This window comes from Gekko japonicus, unplaced genomic scaffold, assembly GCF_001447785.1.
Source record: "Gekko japonicus isolate JY-2015 unplaced genomic scaffold, Gekko_japonicus_V1.1 scaffold1471, whole genome shotgun sequence".
Lineage (NCBI taxonomy): Eukaryota > Metazoa > Chordata > Lepidosauria > Squamata > Gekkonidae > Gekko > Gekko japonicus.
In genome coordinates this window covers 124,004-146,430 of record NW_015163647.1, presented here as the reverse complement: position 1 = coordinate 146,430, position 22,427 = coordinate 124,004, and the positions used below count along the sequence as shown (strand labels likewise).

Below are 22,427 nucleotides of genomic sequence, written 5' to 3'. Positions count from 1 at the left end.
TAAGGAGGAGGAGGCGGCGGCGGCTTCAGCACCCTGGAGAGCTCCGCGCGCGCGCGCCCCCGGCCCCCGCGCCAATGGCCGCCTCCTGCGCGGAACGGTGGAGGGGGGGGGATACCCTGGCTCCGGGCCCGCGCCTTTGCGCCTGGCCGGGCCTCCCCTGCCTGTTCCCTCCTGGCAAGCCTCGCCCCCCCACCCCCCACCTCTGAGCTGGCATCTCTCTCTCTCTCTCCAAGGCAGGCTGGGCCTGCAGGCCGCTTGGTGCGATGCTCTTTCCTGGTTGGCCCCCCAGCGGTCCAAGCAGCTCTGGATCATTTGGGGGGGGGGTGCTCCTGCCCAGGGCCTGGCTTCTCTTGTGAGAAGACAAGGTGCCCAGAGTTTGGGGGGGTAGTTGGGACCCCTTTCCTTCTCCTGTAGGGCCATTATTGGGCTTGGACGCTGGCCGACAGTCGTTTTTGGGCTGCTTTCTTGTTTGTGCCAAACTGTGGTCTGGATTGGCTCTGGTGGGGGCAGGGGGGGGGCCCTGTGGCTGAAGCATCCCAGGCCGCCCTCTCCCCCAGTGGTAGTTGGATGCCCCGGTGTTGGTGACCAGTGGCGAGGGAGCTGCGCTCTGTGCCGGTTTGGGTTTGCCGTCTTCCTCCGTGGCAGGTTGTGAAACTGTGTCGGGGTGATACCCAGTTGCTGGCAGGGATTCACAGAGCAGGACAAAAGAGGTTCCTATTTGTGGGCAACTGGCAGGTCAGGATACTTGAAGGCCCGCCTCCTCCCGTACTCTGCAGCCCACCGGTTGAGAGATCTGTCTCGTAAGCCCTGGTCTCCCTCTGCGCACCTTCAGAGGTGAGAAGGATGGTGGGTGCGACAGGGCCTTTTCCGTGGTGGCACCTCGCTTATGGAATGCCCTTTCCTTTGAGGCTCGCCTGGCACCCGTGTTACTCTCTTCTAGGCACCGGGCCCAAAGTTTTCTGTTCATCCAGGCTTTTAATTAAAAGGCTGAACTTCTAACACAGTTTTATAGCCTGCTTTCAGTCTGAACACTGTGATTTTAAGCTGTGCAATTATCTTTGCTTTTATGCTGTGGCTGGGTGTTTTGTTTGTTTTTTAAAATCTGGATCTCCAGTTGCTGTATTTTAATTAACAATGGTTTATGTTTTTATTGTGGCTTTGTTTTTTAAGCTACCTCAGACAGGTCCCCTGGAGAGGGAGCATTAAAAAATGTTCTGAATAAATACATTTTTTGGCAATTTAATTTTTATTAATTTTTCCAAAGCAAAACAGAGCATAGTATTCTTGGGAAAGCATTTTTCATTGATTCAGACCAGTTCATAACAAAAGACAAAACATAACATACACAAACCTTTTTTTTTAACAATCTATAGATGTTCCGAGTAGAGAAAGATACCAATACTGTGAGCATCGTTACCTTAGGAGTTATGTAATAAGTATAATTAGTATTCAGAATAATCTTTGCCTCAGAAATCACACGCTTGTTCACGACTAGTCAATGCGGAGGATAAAGTAGTTTAGGCAAGAAGCAGTTTGAGATAAGCAGGATTACGCGGTTGAAGGTCATCGTTTGCTGTAAATTCTAGGAACGGAAACCATTTCTCCTCGAGGTTGGAGATTTTGGGGGAAAGATCTGATTGTTGTAAGCGACCTGTAATCTTGTCCATAATGAGGTGGTTCCAGACTTTATTTAACCAGCTGGATCGTGTGGGAGCCAGGTTTGATTTCCATGCAGAAGAATCTTGTGGAAAAGTATAGGTGGAGAATACTTTTTCCTCTCAGGCGTGCTAGTTTTCTGTGTGGGGGAAATCTTGTGATGGAGGAGCAGTCGTGTCAGACTCTGAAGTGGTAACAGCGTCCTTCCTCCATGGCTCTCAGACTGGCAGGCCTGGTTCCTCCCTCCTCTACATTTCCCTCACAACAGCCCTGCAAGAGAGGCTGGGCTTGGGGGAGCGTGTCTGGCCCAAGAGCGCTTCATGACTGAGTGAGGCTTGGGGCCTTGGTGGTCTCCCACTGGTGGTCTGACTGTAATTCCTGCCGGGATTTCTAGGCCTCAGAGCTGTCCTGGAAGCCCAAATGGGTTCTTCTGGGCTGGGGCATCGGATGATCTCCACCACCGAGAGAGGGCTGGGCTTCCTAGCGGCCTCCTGTTTGGTTTCAAAAGGCCATCCTTCGTCTCTGATTTCTGCTTTTTCTTAAAAAAAGAAGAAGAAGGAACCGTACTGTTGCTTTGCTGCGTTAGAACCGGTGTGGGGTTTTCCTGCTTCCTAACATGGACATCACTTTGCCTGTGTTATCTATGGAAATGCAGCGCGTAAACCACCGCATGCATAAATACTGCTGTTCCTTTAGCCCAGCACTTGCAGGCAGGAGGGGTGCCGGGGCTGCAACATTTGGGGCCTGCTCGGCCAGCTGTCCTTGGCGAGGTATCTCCCCCACCGCCCGCGCGCGCGCCACGGCTTCCCGGCAGGCCATGTGGCAAAGGTCTCCGAGAGGCCCCTGAGCCAAACCACAGGAGACGGTGGCGTCAGTGCTGAGCGGTGCTATTTCCATTCCTGCGCAGGGGGTGGGGTGAGGGACCGGCTCTTTCTAAGCCAAGGGAAACGGGCACTGGGCACAAAAAAGTCCACCCGTTTTGTGTGTTCCTTGGCAGGATTCAGATCTGACGAAGGCTGGGGTGGGACTACAGGGGACTCTGAGGCCCGCCAGAAAGGCCTCACTGTGCCAGGGCCAGCCTAGCGTGTTTTGGGGCCAGGGGTGAAAAATCCAAGAGGCCTCCCCTTCTGGCAGCTGCCGGGCTCTTCTCTGACAGCCCCACGGAAAGGAACGGGAGCAGCTCACGGAGGACAGAGGACGTGGCTCAGGCTCCGCTGACTTGGTGCCTTCCACGCTCAGGGCCTGTCAGGTTGCTATGGCGATGTCCCGGCCTCCACTGGGAAGGCCTGGCACCAGGAGCAGGCCCAGGGGACCCAACTCCACCCAAGGCCGGCTGCTCCCTGAGGCCTGGAAAGTACCACACACAACAGGGGCTCCGCTGCCTAACAACAGCATCTCCCCTGTCTGCCTGTCTGTCCGCCTGTCCAGGGGTTTGGAGGGTCTTTCCTTCTCTACTGGGCAAGGCTACTCAGGCCTCACAGGGCGTTCAGAAGCAAACAGGGCAAAGCCCCCCAGCATTTTACACAACAACCTCAAACCAACAGACCGAGATCTACTGTAGAATTGTAAGACGCAGCTGGGAGTAAAATTATTCCTGCTTGTAGGAATAATTAAAAACCTTTAAACTGTGCCAAGCAGGGTTGCCGGGGTCCCCCCCCCCCGGCCACTGGGCAAGGGGATGGGGGGGTTTAGGGCTGCCAGATCCAGGCTGGGAAACCCCCTGGAGATTTGGGGGTGGCGCCCGGGGAGGACACAGGGACCAGAGAGCCTACCCTCCTCCAAACTGGCTTAACGTAACAGCCACACAGAATAAACGTCAGATGTTTGAGAGCCGCAAGACAGTTTTTATGGAAAAAATATGCAAGTTTGCTTTTTAGTAACATTAAATTAGACTGTGTGAAAGAGCCGCATGGGGCTCCCAAGCTGCAGTTTGCCCATCCTGGCTCCAAAGCAGCCGTTTCCTCCCGGAGAACCGATCTCTGTAGTCTGGAGAGGAGCTGCGATTCCGGGGGGGGGGGGATCCCCTGGTCCCCCCTGGAGGCTTCTGGCACCCCTCGTGGAACAGATTCATGAAATCAACGTGAAAAGAGCTGTTCTGCACAGGATGCTTTTTCCCTCCTGAGGAAAGGCAGAAATCTGGGGTGGGGGGTGGGTGGGAATAAAATGTGCCTTGGCTGGCTGCAGTTGCCCAGCGAGAAGCACCGCAAAAAACCTGTTAACGTTTCTCGTGTGGTTCTGGAGGGTCAGAGGATGAGGGGAGGGCGAAAAAAGGAACACCTTCGTTTGGGGATGGATGGATGGATCCCGGTTTCCCTTTGGGGGTCTCTTTGGAACGCCCCTTCAGAGATCATGTCCTAAGCTGGTGCTTCTGGGGAAAAGGTGACCCAGGGGCCCAGGACTTCCTTGGTACAATCAGGTCCCAGCCTGCCCTGGAAAGCGTGAGGGGGTGGCCAGAAGACAAAGCCCACCTTTTGGGGTCCAGCAGGGGTACTTCTAGGAGGATAAAGGGGAGGGTCGCGGGACTGCTATCTCCTTTGCACCCCTGGGGTAATCACTGGGGTGATTAGGAGCGCAGACTCTAATCTGGGAGAACCGGGTTTGATTCCCCACTCCTCCGCATGCAGCAAGCTGGGTGACCTTGGGTCAGTCACAAGTTCTCTCAGAGCTGTTTTCTCAAGGGCAGCCCTCGGGAGAGCTCTCTCAGCCCCACCTACCGTACCTCACAGGGTGTCTGTTGTGGGGAGGGGAGGGGAGTTTGTAAGCCGCTCTGAGACTCCTTCGGGTAGTGAAAGGTGGGGTACAAATCCAGTCTCTTCTCTTCTTCTTCTTCTTTACAACAGAGGGGGGCCCAGCCAAGTGGTCCAGGACTGAGGGGGGGCTACATAGAGATTCCCCCACCCCCACCCCCTTTTTCCTAGGGCCTTGGAAGGGAGTAGTGGGGGGGGAGCCTCCTAGGAAATATTTTCTCTTTTAGAATGAGTGAAATACTTTTCAAGTCAAGGTGGGCACATTGAAGGCATAGACGGCTCTTAAATCCGAGATGCATTTCTGCACCTGGAAGGATACCTGATCTTGACGGGGGGGAGGGGGGAGCGTGCAGGGACCTCGTTGCTTTCCAAGGGTCCTTCTGACCTGATTTGAGATCAACCTGGGGGGGGGGTTGATCTCTTCACCTCTCCCTCACACCACTGTGAGATCGCACACACCCATAAACTGGGTAGAAAGTAGTCTGTTGCTCTAACTTGCTGGAGGTACGTGTGGCCAAGGTAGGATGGGGGGGGGGCATCAGCGGGCAGTTTTCTCTCAGGTCCTGGGTATACTTGCAGTTTTTGCTTGTACAAAACTAAGGAATTAATAACTTCCAAATTCCATGGATATATCACAGCTTGTAATCTTATTTGCTAATAACTTATAAATGATGAGTTTTAGATAGTTAAAGCAGGAAAATTAGTTTAGGTTGGGTAGGACAGTAAGTATCGCAGATATTTAAATTTCCTTGGCGCCCCCCCCCCCCAAAAAAAATTTCCATTTCCCCACGGCTTCAAAATATCCCAGAATTTCCGGGAGCCTCTAGTCCTACGTTGGCACTGCCGTTCAATGGGAAAGGCCAGGCTGGGCACCAAAGGAACCTCCCATTCCGGCCTGGTGGGATTTGGAGGGGCAGACCCCTCTGGAAGCCAGTCAGGATCAGGTCCCTGAAGAAGAAGAAGAAGAGATTGGATTCATACCCCATGGCCCTTCACTACCCAAAGGTGTCTCAGAGCGGCTAACAATCTCCTTTCCCTCCCCCTCCCCACAACAGACACCCTGTGAGGCAGGTGAGGCTGAGAGAGCTCTTGACAGAAACTGCTCTTTTTTCAAGAACAGCTCTTATCAGAACTATGGCTTGCCGAAGGTCATCCAGCCAGGTGCAAGTGGAGGAGTGGGGAATCCAACCCGGTTCTCCCAGATTAGAGTCCGCACACTTAACCACTACGCCAAACTGGCTCTCTGGAGCGGAGGTCATTTGGTCCCATCTCCACCTTCAATTCCTGTCCCTTCACTGGGACATCCCCCCAAACCCCAGCCCCCCAAGCTGAGGGGATCACCTGCAGTCGTGGGCACTGCTCCCTCTAAGCTGTGGAGTCCTGTGAGTAGAAACTCTACTTGGTGAGCTACTGGCCTTAAAGTCGTGAGCGAGTGATTTGGCTGCGGCATAAATCAGTCTGCTCTGGAGCCCCATCCTTCCTGAGCTGAGACAAAAAATGTGTGAGCCGGAGGCTAAAAAACTGTGAGCTGGCTCACACTGACTCTGCTTAGAGGGAACACTGGTCCTGGCACAGCAGGGTCTTGGCACAGGGGAGGTGGGCCAGAAGGGGCGTTTCAGCGGAGAACCCATTCCTCCCCCCCGCCCATTATTGTAGAGACCCCAGAGGTTCCTCATAGTGGGGGGGGGGCTTGTCTGGACGAGAGAAGCTACTTGTCTTGAGCAACTTCCGTGGGGAAGAGGCAGCCGCCCCCTCCTCCTCCTCCTCCTCCTCCTGTGCCTCTGAGCGGGGCATGGCAGGCAGGGGGGTTGGCAGCCCCCCTCATGGCCCCTCCGTGCTGGCGAGGGCGGCCCCTTCTGCTACCTGGGCAGCGGTGTGTGTGTGTGGCAGGCGCAGGAGAAGTGGGAAGAGGGGGGAGGGAGCAGATGGCTTCCTTCTGGCTGCTGCTGTGGTGTGTGTGTGTGGGGGGGTGGATCACGAGCATGGGGGGGGAGGAGGAGTTCTGTTGCTTTGGTGTATGTTGAGAGGCTGGACAGAGACTCCGTGGAGTTTCCCCCGTGCCCCTGGAGTCATGGTTGCTGGCGTGTTGGGCCAGTATCTGGGGGGCCCAGGTTCAACCCCCCCCCCTGCTCCACCATCCAGGCTTGCTGGAGAGCTTTGAGCCGCCCACGGTCTTCTCCACCAAAGCCCCCCCCCTCCCCGAGTTGTTGTGTGGATAAAATGGGGACGGACAACTGGACAACCATGCGTGTTGCTCTTGGGTCCGCAGCAAGGCTCTCCCTAAGCTGTGGAGTCCTGTGAACAAAAGTTCTGCTTTGTGAGGTCCTGGCATTAAAGTTGTGAGCGAGTGATTTGGCTGCTGCATAGATCAGTTCGCTCTGGAGCCACCTCCTTCCTCAGCCAAGGCAAAAAGATGCGTGAGCCGGACTGTGAGCTCGCTCACACCAGCTCAGCTTAGAGGGAACACTGGTCCTCAGGGGGAGGGCAGGCCGAGGCAGGGAGAGAGGGGGAGAGTCCCTGGGGGCAGAACCCTGCCCTCCCTTGCAGGGAGGAGGAGGAGGAGGAGGGAGACCCCTGGGGCTCTCCAGTGGCTCTGCCCAAGTTTCCCTCTTGCAGGCAGGAGGTGCGGCTGGCACCGGGACTCACGATGGCATCCGGTCTTCAGGCTTCGCTTAGGGGAGCTAGGAGTCTCCCCGTTGCCACCCAAAGGACAATGAGGATCTTGTGGAAGGAAGAGATTTGCAGACCCTCCTTTCCTGCAGGTCCATGAGAGGTCAGGAAAACCTCACAGCTTGCTATCCCCCAAGGGTTGTTCATTTGGCAACGCCCCTTTACCTCCCTTTCTCACAATACAAGAACTTGTGGGCACTCCATGAAATTGCTGAGCGGTCGGGTTAGAACGGATAAAAGGAAGTCCTTTATCACCCAAAGAGTGATTAACACATGGAATTCACTGCCACAGGAAGTGGTGGCAGCTACAAGCATGGACGGCTTCAAAAGGGAATTAGATAAGCATATGGAGCAGGAGTCCATCAGTGGCTATTAGCCACAAGGTATAGATAGGGGCTCTGGGGCAAGGGATGCTCTGTCTTCTTGGTGCTGGGGGGGGGTCAACAGTGGGATGGCTTCTAATGTCCTGGCCCCACTGCTGGACCTCCTGATGGCACTGGTATTTCTGGCCACTGTGTGACACAGAGTGTTGGACTGGATGGGCCTTTGGCCTGATCCAACATTGGCTTCTCTTATGTTCTTACGTACTTGGGGGGTGGGGGAGGCACTGAAAACCTAAAGTAGATCTCACCAGCAACTCTGAGAGCATCTTCTGCTCAACGGAGGTGTGTGTCTACATTTCTGTGCCTGCCGTGTTTTCAGAGGCTCCTCCATGCAGTTGCCAGGGGGTCCTGCTTCAGTCCTACAAGCCCACCTGTGTGCGTGGGGTGGGGGAAGGCTCTATCACAACTTTGAACTCCCATGCTCCAGGAATGGTGGGTTTGCCCCCTGCCCATCTCTACTACCAATTTCAGACGGCAAGACCAGAAAGGTGTGGCACGTTTTCAGAGATCAGGCTTAGACCATTCAAAGTACAAGGGAGTGTAAGGAATGGATAAAAAAACAGGGCCTTTTTTTTCCTGGGGGAACATGCCGGAGCAGAGTTCCGGAACCTCTTTGACAAAATTCCTTTAAAAATGTGTAAAAGTTCATGAGTTATCAGTATACAGATTAGCTGCTGTGGATTTTCCGGGCTGTGTGGTCTTGGCATTGTAGGACCTGACGTTTCGCCAGCAGCTGCGACTGGCATCCTCAGAGGTGTAACACAGAAAGATGGAGAACTCTCTGTGTCAAGGGGAGAAGAAAATGGTAGGCAGGTGATTTATATCTACTCAGGAAGGTGATGTCTTGTAGGAGTCCCCCAGGCTATGAACGTGCTAATGGAGGAGGTTTCCTGAGGAGGTTCTTTTGTATGTGGATTTGTGGAGGATGGGGGGTTAGGGTTTCTAGATCCAGGTTGGGAAACTCCTGGAGAGTTTTGGGGGTTTTTTTTTGGGGGGAGCCTGGGACCCCAGTAGGGTCCAATGCCACAGAGCCCACCCTCCAAAGCATCCATTCTCTCCATGGGAGCCTCTGTAGCCTGGAGATGAGCTGTAATTCTAGGTGGTCCCCAGGTCCCAGCTGGAGGCTGGCATCCCTATCTCTCTCTCTTTTTTTTCTGGGGAAATGTGTTGGAATGGAGTTCCGGAACCTCTTTGACAAAATTCTTTTTAAAATGTTTAAAAGTTCATGAGTTTTCAATATACCGATTGAAAACTTCATTTCCCTCTTGAGAGAGTTCCCTCTTTTTCAAAAACAAAACAAAACGCAGCCCTGATCAAAAGTGTTCACGTGGTCTGTCCAAGCCGACAGGCTGAGTAAGGGTACAAAGGATGCGTGAAAGCCTTTCCCCTGCACTCAGAACTTCTCCTGAACAGTGTTCAAAGAGGGCAGGCTGGCTTTACATTTAACTTTATAAGGGGTCAGAAGGGGTAACTTCTCTCAAATTAGTGGGCTTGTTTGAAGAAGAAACTGAAAGGAAAGACAGGTCAAATCTTTTCAGGAAGCTTGGAAACTATTTAAAACTACAATACTGGAAGCTCGGGTAAAATGTATACTGCAGGTTAGGAAAGGTAGGTATAAAAAAAGGTCTGCGTGGTTAACGAACAAAGTAATGGAAGCAATAAAAGGTAAGAAGGATTCCTTGAAGCAGTAGAAAGCTAGTCTTATTGAGGTAGATAAAAGGGAACACAGGCTGTGGCAAATAAAATGCAAGTCGGTGATCAGACAGGCAAAAGGGGACTATGAGGAACACATTGCAAAAAACATCAAAACCAACAACAAAAATTCCTTCAAATACATTAGGAGCAGGAAACCAGCCAGGGAGGCAGTGGGGCCCTTGGATGACCAAGGGGTAAAAGGAGTACTGAAGGGTGATAGGGAAATGGCTGAGAAGCTAAATGCATTTTTTGCCTCTGTCTTCACTGTCGAAGATGGGCGGTGCTGGTCCACTCCACAACCGCCAATTTCTGGAGGGGTGTTGAAAGACCTGAGTCAGGCTGAGGTGACGAGAGAGGAGGTCCTACGACCGATGGACAAATTAAACACTGACAAATCATCAGGCCCAGATGACATACTTCCAAGAGTTCTGACAGAACTCAAATGTGAACTTGTGGACCTCCTGCCAAAATTATGCAATCTCTCATTAAAATCTGTCTCCATCCCCAGGGAGTGGAAAGTAGCTAATATAACCCCCATCTTTAAAAAAGTTTCCAAAGGAGTTCCAGGAAATTACAGGCCAGTCAGTCTCATGTTGATACCGGGTAAATTGGCGGAATCAGTTATTAAACTATTTATTAGATTTTTAATTGCTGCTCACCAGTAGGATCTCGTGGTGACTCTCAGCATTTATTTATTTATTTATGTAAATTATGCCCTACCCTGCCCGCGAACAGGCTCAGGGCGGTTTACAGTGGTCAGTACAGTGTACCTAATCTACGTAAAACATTTAAAACATTTTAAAACAGTCATACATTTAAAGTGCTCGCAGTACTGATAAAAACCAAGATAAAAACACAGGAATATAAAATATTAACGTTGAAATGTTAAAATACGCGGTGATCACCATAGCACTATTAGAACAACCCAAAAATGTTGTTACCCTCCGAAGGCCAACCTAAATAATTCAACTTTGCATGCTCTGCAGAAACTAAAGTCTGGCAGGGCAGGGGTGTCAGCTAACCGAGGCCTCCTGGGGCCAGGCACCTGCAAGAGGCTCCTGTTAAAGAGAGAATTAGCAGTCACATCAATGAACAAAAGCTACGGAGGAAGAATCAGCACGGATTCTGTAAGGGAAGATCTTGTCTCACTGACCTTTTAGAGTTCTTTGAGGGGGTGAACAAACATGTGGACAAGGGTGATCCCATAGATGCTGTTTACCCAGACTTCCAGAGAGTTTTTGATATAAAGTTCCTCATCAAAGGCTCCTCAGTAAACTCTGCAGTCATGGGATAAGAGGACCAGTCCTCTGGTGGATTAAAAACTGGTTAATTAACAGGAAACAGTGAGTGAGTGTATAAACGAGCCGTTTTCACAGTGGAAGATGGTAAGCAGTGGGGTACCGCAGGGCTCAGTACTGGGTCCGATGCCTTTTAACTTGTTCATTAACTCGTTTGCGGGTGGCACTAAGTTGTTCAGGGCGGTGAGAACCAGGAAGGACTGTGAGGTGCTCCAGGGGGATCGGTTGAGGCTGGGCAAGTGGACATCAATGTGGGCAAGTTCAAAGCAATGCACAGGAGCCAAAGATCTTAACTATAAATGTAGGTTGATGGAGTCTGAAGTGGAGGCAGAGGTCAATTCGGGGGGATCGCGGGGGATCACAGTTCACCTGGGTGAGGTGCAGGGGGCGGGGCACACGACAAAGCCCCGCCCCCTGCTTCCAGCCTCATTCTGTTGCAGAAGGAGGAAGAAGCAGGAGGGTAAGTTGGCGTCCTCCCCCTCTGCCTGGCCGAGGCCACTCCACGTGGCCTCCACAAGGACTCCCAGTCCCATCCAGGAGCTTCCCCGAGGTAGCTGTGTTAGTCTGTTGCTGCAAAATAGTCCAAGAGTTCAAATAGCACCTTTAAGACTAACAAATAGCACCTTTAAGACTAACCTTTAAGACTAAGACTAACTGAGTGGTGGGTGTGGTCTTATGACACACTTCCGGTGATGGCAGGGGGTGTGGCATATGCTAATGAGTTCCCCTAGCTCTTTTTCTACGAAACGACCCCTGAGTGGAGGTAACTGACCAGGAGAGAGATCTTAGAGTCGTGGTAGATGACTCAATGAAGATGTCAACTCAGTGTGCAACTGCAATAAAATAAAAAAAGGCAAATGGTCTCCTGGGGATCATTAGGAAGGGAATTGAAAACAAATCAGCCAGTATCATAATGCCCCTGTACAAATCGATGGTGTGGCCTCATTTGGAATACTGCGTACAATTCTGGTCACCACACCTCAAAAAAGATATTATAGCATTGGAAAAGGTACAGAAAAGGGCAACAAAAATTATTAAGAGGGTGGAACACTTTCCCTATGAAGAAAGGTTAAAGTGGTGAGGGCTCTTTAGCTTGGAGAAATGATGACCAAGGGGTGACATGATCGAGGTTTACCAAATTATGCATGAGGCATAGAAGGTAGAGAAAGAAGTAAATTTCTCCCTTTCTCACAATGCAAGAACCCATGGGCACCCAATGAAATTAAGGAGCAGTAAGTTTAGAACAGATCAAAGAAAGTCCTTCATCACCCAAAGAGTCATTAACATGTGGAATTCCCTGCCACAAGAAGGGGTGGTGGCTACAAGCACAGGCAGCTTCAAGAGGGGACTGGTGAAACATCTGGAGCAGAGGTCCATCAGTGGCTATGAGCCACAAGGTATTTTAGAACAGATCAAAGAAAGTCCTTCATCACCCAAAGAGTCATTAACATGTGGAATTCCCTGCCACAAGAAGGGGTGGTGGCTACAAGCACAGGCAGCTTCAAGAGGGGACTGGTGAAACATCTGGAGCAGAGGTCCATCAGTGGCTATGAGCCAACAGGTATAGATGGAAGACTCTGTCTGGGGCAAAGGATGCTCTGTCTTCTTGGTGCCTGGGGGGGGGGGGCAACAGTGGGAGGGCTTCTGGAGTTCTGGCCTTGCTGGTGGACCTCCTGATGGCCCCTGTGTGACACAGATCAACAACCAGATGGGCCATTCCCCCCCCCCCTCCTCTTATGTTCTACTGGTAGTTGTCAGTGGCATTTCATCTGAATGGAGGGAGGTGTCCAGTGGGGTGCCACAGGGCTCAGTTCTGGGCCCGGTGCTTTTCAACATTTTATAAAGGATCTAGATGAGGGCGTGGAGGGGCTACTCATTAAATTTGCAGATGGCACCAAATTGGGAGGAGCAGCGGACACACCAGGAGATAGAGAATTTAATGAGATCTGAACACCCTGGAAAAGTGGGTGGATGTGAACAAGATGCAATTTAACCAGGATAAGTGCCGAGTTCTGCATCAGGGTAGCAAAAATGAGGAACATGCATACTGGATGGGGGATACACTACTGGGTAGCGGTGTGTATGAACAAGATCTTGGGGTACGGGTGTACCGTAAGTTAAATATGAGCCGTCAGTGTGATGTAGCAACAAAAAAGGCTAATGCGATCTTGGGGTGTATCAACAGAGGCATAACATCCAGATCGCAAGATGTCATAGCCCTGCTGCACACTGCATTGGTCAGGCCACAGCTGGAGTCTTCTTGTGTGCAGTTCTGGAGGCCTCACTTCAAAAAGGAAGTTGACAGAAGGGTGCAGAGGAGAGCGACGAGGATGATCGGGGGGGCCTGGAGACCAAGAAGCCCCGCGAGGAAAGGCTGAGGGACTTCTTGGGAAAGTTCAGTCTGGAGAAGAGGAGGCTGAGGGGGGACAGGATGGCTCTCTTGGAGTACCTGAAGGGCCGTCACTCGGAGGAGGGCAGGGAGCTGTTCCTGTGGGCAGCAGAGGAGAGGACTTGCAAGAATGGGTTTAAAGTAAGGGTGGGGAGGTACCAGCTGGATATTAGGAAGGACTTTTTTTGACAGTCAGAGTTGTTCAACGGTGGAGTTATCTGCCTAGGGAGGTGGCGAGCTCCCCCTCCCTGGCCGTCTTGAAGCAGCAGCGGGACAAAGACTTGTCAGGGATGCTCGAGGCTGATCCTGCATTGACCAGGGGGGCTGGACTAGATGGCCTTTGTGGCCCCTTCCAACTCTGTGATTCTACTTGAAGTTGCTGGATAAATTTAGAGTCCAGTCGGGCACCTTTAAGACCAACAAAGGGTTGTTCAAGGTTTGAGCCTTTGTGTGCATGCACACTTCCTCAGATACATTGGAATGGAAGGCAGAGTTCAGATTTATTGACAGAGGCTGAACAGCAAATTAACACGTGACATGATGAAGATGTTTTAAGATATGCAAACCAGGGCTCTTTTTGTAGAAAAAGCCCAGCATGAACTCATTAGCATAATAGGCCACACCCTGAAGCAGAAACCTATTAGCACATTAGGCCACACCCCTGACAGCACCGCTCATTAGCACATTAGGCTGCACCCCCCATGTTACCAGAAGTGTGGTCATCCAGCCACACCAACCTTTTGCTTCTTATTCTGTTTACCTTGTTTGTTGTCAAAACCCAGGGCCTTTTTTTGTAGCAGGAACTCCTTTGCATGTTAGGCCACACACCCCTAATGTAGCCAGTCCTAATGAGTTCCTGCTGTTGGGTGTGGCCTATTATGCTAATGAGTTCCTGCTGGGTGTGGCCAACTTGGGAGCCAGTTGGAACTCCGTTCCTGTGTGTTCCTGCCCAAAAATAGCCCTGGCAAAGACTCAGTTCACAGATGTGTCCAAGTTCACAAAACAGAGGGCCGCTGCCGCCCCCCCCCCAAAGGCTGAAATAGTGGGGTGAATTCTAAGGTCGAGGGCATTTCTGCAGAGATCTAGTGAAAGCAGAGCATACCGAGGTTTATCCAGGTTTGATTCTGGCTGGGGGGAAAAAACTATGTTAAAATTAAGGACAGGTGAGTTCAGGACCTCAGAGAAGTTTTGTTTCAGAATCGGCACTTTTTGTTGTAATCTTGTCGAGACGGTTTCCGCGACCAGCCACCCAGAATGGGTCAGGGATTGAGCGGACCAGTTTTTGGGCAGGCGAGCTCCCTGGCACTTCCAACCCCCCCCCCCCATGACCACCGCTGCACAGAAGGCAATTGAAAGGGGTGGGGGGGATGCTTGCTTCCTGCGGACTGTTTGGTGTGCCGGCCAGCCTCAGTTGCCAGTGCTTCCCCATCTTCAAGTACTTGTGTTTTCAGTTGCCCCAGAAGGTTGAACCAGAACCAACAAGTTGGAATTGAATCAGAAGAGTTTTCAGCGAAACGCTAGGAAGAACTTCCTGGCAGTTCAAGCGGTTCCTCAGTGGAACAGGCTTCCTCGGGAAGAGGCGGCGGGCTCTCCTTCTTGGGAGGTTTTCAAGCAGAGGCTAGATGGCCATCGGACAGCCGTGCTGATCCTGTGAACTTGGGCAGATCCTGAGAGGGAGGGCAGGGAGGGTTGCCTCAGTTCTCGTGGCCCTTTCTTACAAGCCCAGGGAAATGCTGATCGCCACTTTGGGGCCAGGAAGCCATTTTTCTCCAGGCCAGTTTGGCCCCGGGGATCCTGGAGGTTTTTTGTCGTCATCTGGGTATGGAACAGGAGTCACAGCGGGTGCGTGGTGGAAGAGGTATTTGTGAATTTCCCACATTGTGCAGGGGGTTGGACTAGATGACCCTGGAGGTCCCTTCCCACTCTATGATTCTCCTGAACTCGGGCAGTGGAGCTGAGGGAGGAGCGTCTCCAGCCACGCCCTCCACTGACCGCTAAGAGAGCGCTCGTCTCCCACTGCCCAGGGTTTGTCCGCCACTCTCTGGGTGGCTGCATCCCTCTCTGTGGGGGAGATTGTGCGCGTGCGTGCTGTGTGCGTATGGTTGCCAAAACGAACGTCTGGGTGATGCGTGGTGAAGATTTAGAAGCTGAGCCGTTGTGGAGTGCAGTGCCCAGTGTCCGTGGGGCAGATCACCAGGAAAAGCAGAAGCCCAAAAGCGTACGCGGCTCCGAACCTTTGCAGAGCCGATCAGGCAAAAGCAAAGAAATTGTGGCCACACAGCAGAATAGGGGGGGAGGCCATTGACGGTCACTGTGTAGGGCACCCACCGATGCAGCCAGCCGCTCTCCCCTCCCCCCCCCCCCCCCCGCCCCCAGGAGGGCCGGCAGCTCATGGAAGAGAAGCCGGAGCTGGCCGAAACGGTGAGGCAGCAGCTGGGGGAGATCCAGCAGTGCTGGGCCGAGCTGGAGTCCGCCACGCAGGCCAAAGCCCAGCAGCTCCTGGAGGCCACGGAAGCCGACCACCTGGTGCAGAACTACGTGGACCTGGACAAGCGGCTGCAGCGCATGGAGAACCAGCTGCAGGGAGTGGAGGCGGGGCAGGACCTGGCCAGCGTCAACAGCAGCCTGAAGAGGCTCCAGGTGGGTCTGAGCGGGGAGAGGACGGCGGGGAGGGGGTGGGAATGGGGAGGGCAGGACCTGGCCAGCGTCAACAGCAGGCTGAAGAGGCTCCAGGTGGGTCTGAGCGGGGAGAGGACGGCGGGGAGGGGGTGGGAATGGGGAGGGGGTTTCCCAGCTGGGGGAGGAAGGAGATGGGGCGGGGAGGGGCTGGGACGTCCCGGTTCCTGGGCTCCAGGACCACTGTGGGGAAGGACACGGAGACCCTGCGTTGTGCAGGGGGTTGGACTAGATGACCCTGGGGGGGGGGTCTCTTCCAACTCTGTGATTCTGTAGTTCTACCCGTGGGTGCGGCCGGGAGTCTGTGAGCTCTGCTGCTGCCTCGGCCCTTGGCGAGGAGAGCCACCTGCTTCCCTCACAGCCGGGTGGGATGGATCTTACAGTCCTGCGAGAGGCGAGCGGCTCCTGTAGGCAGGGGAGGAGAAGGAGGCGGCTGGGAAGGGAGGGCCAAACGTCGCCCCCCCCTCGCCATCCTTTGGGCTTCACGCCTGGCATGGCCAGAGCCCGGGTGCCATCCCTGCCGTGTGCCACCACGAGGGCTGTGGGAAGTCAGGGGTGTGCATGTGTCAGGGGAGGGGGGGGATTGGTCCAGATCCATTGCGTCATGCACCTTGTTGTCGTCACGGGGGGGGGACGTTTCAGAGTTCAGGCAGGGGAGGGGGGCTTGTGTGACTCCACAAGAGTTTTTTTAAAAACCAGAAACCTTCCTAAGGGCAAGTGGCGCAGGAGGGTGAAGGCCAAGGCCGGGCCCTTCTGGGAGCAGTTCCGGTTCTCCTGACACGCCCCTGACATCCACACCAGAGAGTCTGTCCTGAGAGGGTCACTTGGGAAACCGGATGAGAGGGTGCCCGGGGTCTCCAGATTCGCTGGCAAGACTCCGCCCCCACACACACACCCCGTCAGCAACTGTCACTGCCGCTGCCGGATGAAAGAGCGACAGAGCTCTTGCAGAGTCGGGGCAGAGGGCTCACGGGGGAGACTGAGGCACGCACAGCCCGGCCAGCTTGCCGCCTCTGAGCCCCCGACTCCCCTCCAGGCAGGTTTCCTGAGACCCTCACTGGAGAGAGAGGACCACCGGGGCATTCAAGAGTGGAACCGAGAGGGCCAGGGGGGTATTCCTCCCGGTCGGCATATACGGCAGCTTTCCTTCCCCAACTCGGCCTGCACGTGGCTGCTAAGCAGGCAGACAGCAGAAGGCTTTAGGCCTCGTGTACCTGCCCTGGCATGCTCCCTCTAAGCTGTGGAGTCTGGTGAGCAAAAACTCTACTTTGTGAGCTTACTGGCATTAAAGTTGGGAGCGAGCGATCTGGCTGCTGCCACCCTTCCCGAGCTAAGACAAAGAACGTGTGCCCCGGAGGCTAAGAAACTGGGAGTTGGCTCACACTCACTCAGCTCCGAGGGGGCACTGGCTGAAGAGACCCAGAGCCGAAGGCGGGAGTCTGCAGGGGGAGGATGCCGTGCGGGACCCCTGCGGCTCTGTAGGAAGGGGGTCTGGGAGTTTTCCCGGGAGGGGGCCGCCCGCTGTGAGAAGGGCCCCCTGGCGCAGCGTGGGCTGGTTGGTGTGGGGTGGGGCTGCCCCTCCCTGGGCCCCAAGACCAGCCCACGCTGGCTCCGAGCCGAGCCGAGCGGGGCGGAGTGTCCCTGGCTCAGAGGCCGGCCGAGCGCCCTCTCCGGAACCTTTCCTGTGTTCTCTCACGGAGTCCGAGGCAGTCCCCTGTGGGTCCCTGCGGCTGGCAGGCCTGGCTGGCTGCCTGAGCGGGTGCCCCCGGAGCCTGGCCGAGAGGCAGAGGGCCTCGTCTAGGAGAAGCGGATTCCTCTGGACGGGCGGGCCTGGCAGGTCCCAGGGGGTGGGGGTGGGGAGTCATAGTTCTGGGCTGGATGCCCTCAGCGGTTGCCCCAGCTGTGGCTGCCCTGAACAGTGTTGGCAATGCTACCGCCAGGGGCTGTGAGCACGCTCCGTGAAGGCACACAGCGGCTGGGGCCTCCCCCCCCCCCGGCTGTCTCCAGGAAGGGGTACGTGGAGGAAGGAAGGAGGTTGTGCCCGTGCCCGTGGCGGTGCTGGTATGGGTGCTGGTATGGCCGGGTCTTGGCCCCCGAGGGGGGGGGGAGGGAGGAAGAGCCCCCACCCCCCGGCCTCCCGGCCTCTCTCTCTCTCTCACGCCAACCTCTCCGTTTTCCGTCCTCTGCAGCCCCCCGCGGCAGGTCAGAGTCGCTCATCCCATCCTAGTCCGGTTTGTCTCATCACGCTGCATGGCGGTACAGTAGCCCTTTTCTTTGAATCCATCCATCTGTCTTCCTTTTCTTTTCTTTTCCTTTCCTTCCTTCCTCCCCCTTGCTCTCCCCTCTCCTCTCCGTCCTGTGTTTTTATGCCATCTTCTGTTTCTGTTACTGGCCCCCCCCCCCCCCCCCGTCCCCGCCCTCTTTCCTCCCCGCTGCTCCACGCCGCCTTCTGGCTTGGGGAGGGCAGGGGGACTGTGGGGAGGGGGGGCAGAGCCAGCAGAGCCCCCGTGAGCGCTTGGGGCGGGGGGGGGCAACCAGGAAGCTGTGCCCACACTGGGGCCCAGCCCGCCTTCCCTGCAAAGGCAACCGCTGGGCGCTTCTCTCCCCCCCCCCATGGCATTTGGCAACAGGCCGCAAGCACAGCGACTCCCCTTGGTTGGCCGGGAGGTGGGCCAGGAGGAGGGCCCCCCCACAGCCTGGAGGAGCTCCCTGCCCCGTTCGTTCCACCACCAGATTGGTGTGGGTGCGGGTAGGGGGTTTTTTTGTAGAAAAAGTCCAGCAGGAACTCATTAGCATAATAGGCCACACCCTGAAGCAGAAACTCATTAGCATATTAGGCCACGCCCAGGACAGAGCAGCTCATTGGCCTATTAGGCCACACCCCCACGTTACCAGAAGTGTGGTCATCCAGCCACACCCACCTTTTGTTTGTTATTCTGTTTACCTTGTTTGTTGTCAAAACCAGGGCTTTTTTTGTAGCAGGGACTCTTTTGCATGTTAGGCCACACACCCCTAACGTAGCCAATCCTAATGAGTTTCTGCTGTTGGGTGTGGCCTATTATGCTAATGAGTTCCTGCTGGGCGTGGCCAACTCGGGAGCCAGCCGGAACTCCGTTCCTGCGCGTTCCTGCCCAAAAATAGCCCTGGGTGCAGGACACGCCCTGTTAGAAACGCCTCTGCTGCCCCACCGTTTGCCGAGGGAGGCCGGAATAGCACAGCCTGGTGCAAGAGGGTGGCCACGCCCTTCCGTCTGGTCGGAGCCCCCCCCGCGGCCAGCTGTGAGAAGCCAGACAGAGGGGCTGACTACCCCTCTTTGGGGCGGCGGGGGGAGGGGGAAACGTTCAGGCACCGGGGCCAGGAGGAAAAGCCCTGCCTGCCATTGCCTGCCTTCCTCTCACCTCCTCCTGTCTATTTGGGGGCAAGAGAACTGCCACGGAAGCCAGGGACGTCTTCACTCAGCCACAGAAACAGGCTGACTCGGCTCGATGAAAGACAGGGAGAAAGAAGGCCACGTGGGCCTGGCGAGGGAGGGCCGGCCAGCCTGCCTGCCTGCCTCACTGAGGGGTTCTGGGCCCCTGCTGGGGCAGCCTTGTTTCTTCCCTTAACACTTCTCTCTCTCTCTCTTGCTCTCCTTTGGGATCCTTTGGCTTTTGGCCCAGGGAACTTCCTGTGGTTCCGTTGACCTCTGGGGGCCGAAGGGTCTCTTGTGGGCGGCCCGTGGAGCACCACCCCTGCCTTCCCTTCCCTCTGGAGAAAGGGGCAGGGCTAGAGAAGGAAGGCGCCCCCCTTGTCTAACGTGCCCCCCTCACGGTTCCCGGGGTGCCGAAGGGCGGCATCGCCGTTCAGTGTCGCTGGAGCCCGGGTGGGGGGGGGGGAGTGGTTCCCAAGGCCCTGGTGGCAGCAGGGCTTTGCAGGGCACTCTGCGGGGGCCGGCGAAGAAGCAAATCTTCTTTTTCTTTCCATGGATGTGCTTGTTTTACTTTGCAGGAAGCGACCTGGTAAGGCCCCTGGGGCCAGCCCCCTCAGCTAGTTAGAGGAGGAATGGCCAGAATGCCCCCCCCTGTTGCCTTCCAGGGGCCAGACGGGGGGGGGCGTGTGTGTGGTGGTGGTGGGGGAGCTGCCCATTCTTCGGTGGGGGCCCAAGGGGCACGGGTGGTGGGGAACCCGAGGGCCAGGGCCTCCCCTCCCCGAGGAGGCCCTTGTGTGTGTGTCTGCAGCCGGCCTTCCCTCTCTGTCCCCCCCCCTCGCAGAGCCTGGAGACGCAGGTGGAGGAGTGGTGCCAGGAGGTGGGGGAGCTGCATACCCAGGTGGCCGCCCTGCCCCTGGAGGCGGCCAGCAAGGAGATGGTGGGCGAGAGGCAGAACGCGGTGGGCACGCGCATTGTGCGCCTCATCGAGCCCCTCAAGGAGCGCCGGAGGATCCTGCTGGCCTCCAAGGAGGTGCACCAAGTCAGCCACGACCTGGAGGACGAGATCGTGAGTACTGCGACCGGGGAGGGGGCGGGGCGGGAGAGAGAAGGAAGAGCTTCGAGCTGGAGTCTGCTGCTGGGGCCTGGGGAAGGGGCTCCTTCGGGTGGCGGGATGGGGGGGGTGTCCTCCCCCGGGGAACCGATCTCTGTCGCCTGGAGATGAGCGGCCATTCTGAGGGATCCTCGGGCCCCACCTGGGGGTTGGCCTCCCCAGCCGGTCCAGGATGGCCTTCTGCGGAGCTGCACAGAACCACCGACTCCAAGGGAAGGAAGGGGGCCACTGGAGGACGCCCTCGAGGGGCTCCGTGGTCTGAGGGGCCGGCTTGCCCCCGTCCTGCAGGTCCTGGCAGCAGAGGGATGAGCCCGCAGGGGACGGGGCATGCCTGGCACTCTGAGACTCCCTTGGGTAGTGAAGGGCAGGGAATACATCCAATCTCCTCTTCTTCTTCTTCTTCATCCTCTTCTTCTTCTTCTTCCACCTCCCCTGCCTTTCAGAGCTGGGTGCAGGACCGCCTCCCACTGGCCCTGCTGAAGGATCTTGGCAGCAACCTACAAACCGTCCAGCAGTTCATCAAGAAGAACCAGGTGAGGGGCGGGGCTCCCAGGACACACACACACACACACCCCCGGGCAAAGATCCTGGCCACCCTGGGAGTACAGGCAGAAGGCCTAGGAAACGCCTGGCCTCTCCTGGGGCTTGCCTGCACTACTCCTTTCCTTGATCCCAGCTGCACTGAGAGGCAGGGTGGCACAGTGGCTAGAGAGCCAGACTTAGGGTCTGGGAGACCCAGGTTCGAACCCCGCCTCTGCCGCGGAAGCTTGCTGGGTGACCCTGGGCGGTCACACGTTCCCTCGACCTGACCTAACTCACAGGGTTGTTGCGGGGACAAAACGGAGCAGAGGGGAACATTGAGAACCGCTCCGGGCCCCCCTTGGGGAGAAAGGAAGGGGGTATAAACGGCCTAAAGCAAGGGAGAGGTAGTTGCAGAGTCCCTCCCCTCGGCGGTGCAGGGCAATGCACCGTCTGCGCGTGCACAGAGGCCCCACGCCCTTAGCAGTTCCTTCGCGTGTTCCGATCCCGGCTGAGGCGGGCGCTGCGTCGAGGCCGCTCCCGGCAGCGAGCCCCGCGTGGCTCCGTCCCCAGCGAGACCTCGCCTGCCTCCCCTCCAGAACCTGCGTCGGGAGATCCAGGTGCACAAGCCCCGCGTAGACGACGTCCTGGAGCGGGCCGGCTCCATCGCCACCATCAAGAGCCCGGAGCTGGACTCGGTGCGGGGCCTGCTGGAGGAGCTCTCGGAGCGGTGGGGGGCCCTCCAGGAGGGGGCGGAGCAGCGGCAGCAGCTTCTGGACGCCACCTACCAGGTGCAGCAGTACTACTTCGACGTGGCCGAGGTGGAGGCCTGGCTGAGCGAGCAGGAGCTCTTCATGATGAGCGAGGAGAAGGGCAAGGTGAGGCCTGCCTGAGACGAAGAGCGGGCACCCCTGGGGTGGGTCTCCGAGTCTGTTCTTGCTCGAGATCACGGGCGAGGTCACACCTGGGCCGTGAACCTGGTTCTGGGGAGAAGGCGGTGGGGTCGGCCCCAGACACCAACTGCGTCTCCTAGCGGTGCGGTGTGGTCGTCAGGCTCCCGCAGCAGTCCGTTCCCAGCAACTTCCTTGCAGAGGCCACCCCATACTCCATGGCCGCTGGAGGCCTAGCTGACCGTGGGGTGGTGATCCGCATGCCAGACTCGGAACCGGGAGGCCCAGGTTAAAACCCACACCAGTGTTCCCTCTAAGCTGAGTGAGTGTGAGCTAGCTCGCAGTTTTTCAGCCTCCGGCTCACAAGTTTTCGTCTCAGCTCAGGAAGGATGGGGCTCCAGAGCAAGCTAATTTATGCCGCGGCCCCGTCGCTCGCTCACAACTTTAATGCCAGTAGTAGCTCATAAGACTCCACGGCTGAGAAGGGAGCATTGCCAGATCACGCCCTTCCAGCCTAACCTGCCCTGGGAGTTGCTGTGGGGATAAAACGAGGGAGGGGGAGGATGAGGTCTGCTGCCCGGAGGACAGGCCAACAGAGTCCTGGAGAGACAGGCAGGCGCAGAGGACTTGTGGGGCGGGGAGGGGGGGCAGGATCCAGCAGTCTTACGGATCGACCAATGGCAATGAGTTGCCGGGAGGGGGCCGTGGCTCAGTGGCAGAGCAGCTGCTGGGCAGGTAGGAGGTCCCCGGTTCAGTCCCTGGCTCCTGCTGCAGCTTAAGAAAGGGAAAGGGCCGGGTGGTCAGTGACGTGGAAAGACCTGCGCCTGGGACCCCGGAGAGCCGCTGCCAGTCCGAGTCGGCCACAGTGGCCTGGATGGACCGAGGAGGGGGGTCCGATTCAGTCCCAGGGCCGCTTTGTGCGTGTCAGTGGCGGAAGATGGGGTGGGGGGGAGGGGAGGGATCCAGCTTTGGTGCCGAAGGCTG

General features: G+C 56.1%; 1 protein-coding gene across 1 annotated transcript in view; it reads left to right on the top strand.

Annotated features, from left to right (window-relative positions):
- SPTBN4 (spectrin beta, non-erythrocytic 4) overlaps positions 1–22,427 on the top strand; it is a 78,084-nt gene that overhangs the window by 43,022 nt on the left and 12,635 nt on the right. Inside the window, 4 exon segments of the mRNA XM_015407649.1 lie at positions 15,215–15,478; positions 19,765–19,989; positions 20,478–20,567; positions 21,153–21,431. Of these exon segments, the coding sequence (XP_015263135.1) occupies positions 15,215–15,478; positions 19,765–19,989; positions 20,478–20,567; positions 21,153–21,431 (858 nt within the window).